The sequence below is a fragment of the Capsicum annuum genome, chromosome 11 (assembly GCF_002878395.1).
Source record: "Capsicum annuum cultivar UCD-10X-F1 chromosome 11, UCD10Xv1.1, whole genome shotgun sequence".
NCBI lineage: Eukaryota > Viridiplantae > Streptophyta > Magnoliopsida > Solanales > Solanaceae > Capsicum > Capsicum annuum.
The window spans coordinates 24,445,579-24,451,838 of NC_061121.1; the positions used below are offsets into that span (position 1 = coordinate 24,445,579).

The 6,260-nt window shown below is 35.0% G+C and overlaps 1 protein-coding gene across 1 annotated transcript; it reads right to left on the reverse strand.

Moving 5' to 3' along the window:
* Positions 1–2,510: 2,510 nt before the first annotated feature.
* LOC124888806 lies at positions 2,511–5,546 on the reverse strand. The gene is made up of 5 exons (XM_047400096.1): positions 5,011–5,546; positions 4,606–4,693; positions 4,267–4,353; positions 3,428–3,619; positions 2,511–2,804 (listed from the first exon to the last, which is right to left on the reverse strand). The coding sequence occupies exons 1-5, from the start codon at positions 5,544–5,546 to the stop codon at positions 2,511–2,513; spliced, it is 1,197 nt and encodes a 398-aa protein (XP_047256052.1).
* Between the last annotated feature and the right edge of the window lie 714 nt (positions 5,547–6,260).

The following is a 6,260-nucleotide window of genomic DNA, read 5'->3' on the forward strand; positions in this document are numbered from 1 at the left end:
AAAGAGATGTCAATTACATTGTTTGGATATAGGAAAAAGAATTTCATTTATGTACGTATAAATTACTTGTTGAATCCCCTTAAATCAAACTTCATTTGAATCCTAATAGAAGTGAATACTAATTGCTAGGTATGTTTGTCTACCAAATTTATGAATCATGCATTATTGTTAGATATACATCTGATGGAATATCTATTCGTTGTAAAGTGCGACTAATATGACACCCAAAAATATCACTTTATGTTTTGAACCAGATGGGTTTTCAAGATCTAATTACTGTGGGCTCTCGGAACAAGTATAGATTTTTCACTAGCATAATTAGTTTGGGTGATGATTAATGGAGGTGGATTCCTGATTAGATAACTGTGATAGTTTTAATGTTCAACGACTTAAAATTTCAAATATGATACTACTCTTCGTTTTCAAAAAACCAAAAGAAGGCGTGATAGAAACATAATGACAATAGACTCAAGAAGGAAATCCCCATCTCACGAGTAAAGAACACACACACACAAAAGTTCGTTCCATAAAGTTCAGAAAACAGAGGATTTTTTGAGTTCTACAAAGGCCTATGACTATGGATCAGTTAATAATTATCGAACGTATTTTCCCGTTACATTCCATTTCCACATATAAGAAGGCCATGAAGTGCTTCTGAAATGCAATTGTGTGTATCAAGGATTCTCAATCCGGTTGGTAACACAGAATAACCAGAAACTAACGATTTGTTTAGTTCGTTATATTTTTTTTGGCTAACTAGTTTAGTGTACTCGCATTAAGTAATAAAATTGTTAAAAAGTAGTGATTGATATTAAAATAAATATTATATTTATTTAAATTATATAAATAAATCTTGTATCTCAAGTATGTTATTATCTATTCTATCTCACTTTAATTTTTCTTTACAAATGATTTGTTGGGTTTATATTCTTTTTGGTTGCATTGGATTTTTTATATTGATAAAAAGTTTTTTTGTCGAGATAGACAGTTTTCTTTAAAGTGCAAAGTATATTTATCCATGTAAAAAATAATGTTGCGAAACATACAAACTTTTATTGCAATCTGACATTATGATTTAGTTATCATCAGAACTAATCAAAAATATATTTGAATTAGTGAATAACTCTACTAAATTATGATTAGAAACAATTAACTTTCAAGCTTTTTAGCTAAGATTTAAATATTTCGATGTGTCTACGTAGATTCAAGCCTAATGAATTTAACTATTCATGAGTGTTAATATCAATCCTTGAGTTTGGAAGTTTTTTAGGTATGAATTACGATCGTACAATATTCCTAACTCAAAGTTAAGTTTAAACTTTCTTTCCGATACTGTTTCGATATGGATTTATTTTAGGATCAACTTCAAATGCCAATATCTCCTAGAATATAATGATTTAGGGGGGCCAATACCAACCAAACCAAAGATATCTGAGTGTTCTTTCCAATGCAATAAATCGTTGGCCAATCTAAATTTGAAGTAAAAAGTTATGACTGTTTTACTGAGTACTGCCCGAGCTAAAACGGGAATTTCGTGTAGCGAAAATTCTAGTGGTATTTAAATCAGTTCCAGCCATGTTTTAATTCTAAAAACCCCAAATTTCATTCCTCAATCCAAGAAAGGTGATTTTTCAAAGTTTAAGGTGAAAGTCGTTGAGGTAAGTTTTTCCATTATTTTCTTCATCTTTTAATCTTTTAACATCTTAGAATCCTTAGAAAGATCTTTAATGGTAGATTTTCTTAGGAAAAACTTATGGGTGTTTTTAATATAACCTAGAGCGGATTTTAAATTATAAAGGAAAGATTTCTAACATGAATTTTGTAAACTAGATTATGAATTTTGATGGTTAGGAATCTTGAATTTCATAAAGATGAGAAATTTTAGCATAAAAACTCTATCAATGGAGATGAGCTAAGCCCAAAAGAAACTAGTTAATGATTAATTGACCTTGAAAAATTATATAGACCTTGAATTAAAGGTAAAATTAGTGGGTTTGAATCCCCAATATATTTATTTGAAGAGTAATTATTTAATTACTCTTATTATTGTTTGATTTTTAGATGATTGATTATTCAAAACATGAAGGAAAGGAAAGAACATTCTTGTTGTGGCTTGCTTCTTCCAAAAGCTTGGTGTCTAGATAGGCTAGGTTAATGACTAGAAGACTATGTTATTTTATATTTTCATAATTTAAAATTTATGGGAGAAAATATATCTAGGCCTGCGGGAATCGATAACCCAGTTAATGACTTAAAATACTTCTGAATAACTCAGAAAACGATACTACTCATCACAGTAAGTCATAAATCATGTACACCAACTACGGGGAGAGCTAAAATAGGGAAAATGAGAAAATTTCACAAATAACCAGGAAGGCCGTTACATCAAATACCAATTAAACAACCGTTCGTCCCCGAACCGGTAAACCAAAAACAAAAAGGGGAAACAAGGAATTACCTGAATTGGCAAAAAGATGTGGATACTTGCTATGCATGTCTGCTTCGGTCTCCTACGTGGCCTCCTTAATAGGATGATTCTTCCACTGGACCTTCACAGAAGCAATCTTCTTAGTCCTCAACTTACGAACGTCTCTATCAAGAATAGTAATAGGTTCCTCTTCATAAGAGAGGTTTTTATCTAACAAGTCTTCATAAGAGAGGTTTTCATCTAACAAGACCGAATCCCAATGAATTATGTAATTACCATAACCATGAAACTTCTTTAACATAGATACATGAAACACAGGGTGAACTCCCGACAAACTCGGAGGCAATGCCAATCTATAGGCCACCGGACCCACAAGCTGAAGAATCTTAAACGGTCCAATATATCTAGGACCGAGCTTACCTCTTCCCAAAATGCATGACACCCTTCATGGGTGAAACTTGATCAACACTTGCTCACCCTCCATAAAGTACATATCTCTAGCTCTCCGATCTGCATACTCTTTTTCCTGCTTTGAGCCACTATAAGTTTCTCCTGAATGAATCTAGCCTTATCCAACGAGTTCCTCGACAGATCAATACCACATGGTCTTACCTCAATTGCATCAAACTACCCAATGGGAGATCTATACCTCCTCTCATACAAAGCCTCAAATGGTGCCATATCGATACTCAAATGATAACTGTTATTATAAGCAAACTCTACTAAAGGTAGAAACTGCTCCTAATGGCCTCCAAAATACATCACACACGCTTGAAGCATATCCTCCGATACCTGAATCATTCGCTCAGACTACCCATTACTTTGAGGGTGGAAAGTTGTACTAAGGTCCAACCTAGTACCCAACTCCTCATACAACTTCTTCCAAAATATAGAGGTAAATTGAGTACCCCTATCCAAGATAATAGAAATTAGAACCTCATGCAACCGAACAATCTCCTTAAGATAAATATTGGCTAAATTTTTTGTATTATAAGTCACCTGAACTGTAATAAAATCTGCAGACTTAGTCAACCTATCAAAAATAACCCATATAGAATCATATTTTCCCAAACTTTTGCGAAGACTAACAACAAAATCTATAGCTATCATCTCCCATTTCCATTCAGGAATGGGCATTCTCTGAAGAGTACCATCAGGCTTCTGATGCTCGTACTTTATCTGCTGGAAACTCTGACATTTAACAACAAAATCAACTATGTCACGCTTCAATCGACCCCACCAGTAATGCTATCTCAAATCACGGTACATATTGGTTGCACCAGGATGTATAGAATACTTTGAACAATGATACTCAACTAGAATAGTACGAATAAAACTATTAACACGGGGCACACAAATTCGCCCCTTAATCCGCAACACACTCTCACTATCAAGAATGGCCTCCCTGGGACCACCCTACAAAACATTATCACTAATATTGCTTAACTCAGCATCCTCAAAATGTTTATCCTTGATTTGATCAATAAATGTGGGCCTTTCCTCAATCCTGGCTAGAATTCTCCTGTCTCGGTCACTTTAAGTCGCATAAACTTGTTAGCTAGAGTCAGAATCTCTCTAGCCAGCGGATGCTTGGTAGCATTCAAGTAAGCCAAATTACCCATGCTTGCTGACTTCCTTCTCAATGCATCAGTAACCACATTAGCCTTTCTCGGATAATAGAAAATGGTAATATCATAATCCTTAAGCAACTTTATCCATCTATGTTGTCTCAATTCAAATTCATCTACGTGAACATATACCATAAACTATGGTGATCAATGAACACTTCACAATGATCCCCATACAAGTAATGCCTCCAAATCTTAAAAACAAAAAACCCCAGCAGCTAACTCCAAATTATGAGTGGGATAATTCTTCTCATTGGGCTTCAAATATCTCAAAGCATAACCAATCATGTTTTTTTCCTGCATCAAAACCACACCTAAAACAGAACATGAGGTATCATAATAAATAATAAAATCCTTACCCTCTACCGGCAAGGTAAGAATAAGAGCGGTGGCCAACAAGGTATGGAGACTTTGAAATCTCTCCTCACACTCATCAAACCAAATAAAAGGTACATCCTTATGAGTCAATCGCGCCATATGAATAGCAATAGAAGAAAACCCCTTCACGAACCTGCAATAACAACTCGCTAACCCCACAAAGCTACAAACCTCTGTCACTAAAGTAGGACTATCCCAATTCTTAATTGCTTCAATCTTCTGCGGGTCTACTATCACCTCTTTCTTTGAAAACACATGCCTAAAAAAAGATACAAAATCCAACCAAAAATCACACTCAAAAAACTTTGTATAAAGTTTTTTCTCTTTTAACAAACCCAATACAATCCTTAAGTGATTCCCATGCTCCTCTTTACTCTTAAAATAACTAGAATATCATTAATAAAGACAATTATGAAAGAATCCAAGTAGGGTTTAAATATCTTATTTATGAAAATCATAAAAGCAGCTGGGGCATAAGTTACCCTAAAAGACATCACAAGAAACTCATAGTGCCCTTACCTGGTTCAAAAAATAGTCGTAGTAATATTATCAGGCCGAATCTTAAGCTGACGATACCTGAACCTCAAATAAATCTTAGACAATACGAATGCAACCTGCAACTGGTTAAATAAATCATCCATACGAGACAAAGGATACTTATTATGAATTGTAACTTTGTTTAATTGGTTGTAGTCTGTACACATACGAAGACTACCATCCTTCTTCACAAGCAAGATAGGAGCACCCCAAGGAGAGGCACTCGAACGGATAAAACCCTTACTCAACAAATCCTGCAACTGAGAATTTAGCTTCCTTAAACCAGCCGGAGCTAGCTTATAGGGAGGAATAGAAATAGGACGTGTACCTAGCTCTAGATCAATACAAAAATCAATGTCACGGTCAGGTGGCATACCCGACAAATCTATAGGAAAAACCTCTTGGTACTCACACAACACAAGAACTAACTCAATAAATGAGACCTCTGCGAACGTGTCCCGAAGATGTGCTAGGAAGTCCAAACAACCTCTCACAATTAACCACTTTGCACGTAGAAAGAAAATAAGTTTCATTGAAGTAGGACTATAATCGCCCTCCCACTCAAGTATATCCATTTTCGGCATAACTATAGTCACTGTCTTAGCATGATAGTCCAGCGTAGCATGATACAGAGACAACCAACACATTCCCAAAATTATATCAAAATCTCCCACGACTAGAGTCACTAAATCTGCCCAAGTTTGACACCCCATAAATATAACAGAAAAAGAATAATAAATCATATCAACAACAATAAAATCACCAATAGTAGTAGACACGTGAATTAGAAAGTCAATTAAATCACACACTATGTCCAATCCCATAGCAAAATTGGTAGACACATATGAGAAAGAAGAACCAAGATCAAATAATACAGTGGTCATCTGATCACAAACAAGAATAGTACCTGTAATGACACCATATAATACTTCCACCTCATGCCTGTCTGGAAAAGCATAGATATGGGCCCTATCACTAATCTGAGCATAAATTTTATCAAGCTTAGAACCACCTTGATAAGGTTATGTACCACCCCTATGTCACGAACTGAACTAGGGCCTGGCCGTGACGGACATCCCAAACCATGAAGGCCCAAACGTCCTACTCTATCTGGTAGTCAGCACAACATTCATATAATAAGAGAAGATGCAGAAATACAATCTGATACAAAAACATGGTCATACTCTGAATTTAGTTTAATAATAAGGAATGAAATCCGAAATCAACTAAACAACATCTAGAATAATCTGCAAAATCTCTACCCCATGATCAAATGACAACTGTCTGAA

What these genes read in the sequence shown, in the direction of transcription:
- LOC124888806 (XM_047400096.1), bottom strand. Translation starts at nt 5,546, where the DNA reads ATGGATATACTTGAGTGGGAGGGCGATTATAGTCCTACTTCAATGAAA. An exon ending in ATTTGGAGTTAGCTGCTGGG is followed by an intron (nt 3,620 to 4,266) that starts GTTTTTTGTTTT and finishes GTTAAATGTCAG; the next exon opens with AGTTTCCAGCAGATAAAGTA. An exon ending in CAGATTTTATTACAGTTCAG is followed by an intron (nt 2,805 to 3,427) that starts GTGACTTATAAT and finishes AAGATTCTTCAG; the next exon opens with CTTGTGGGTCCGGTGGCCTA.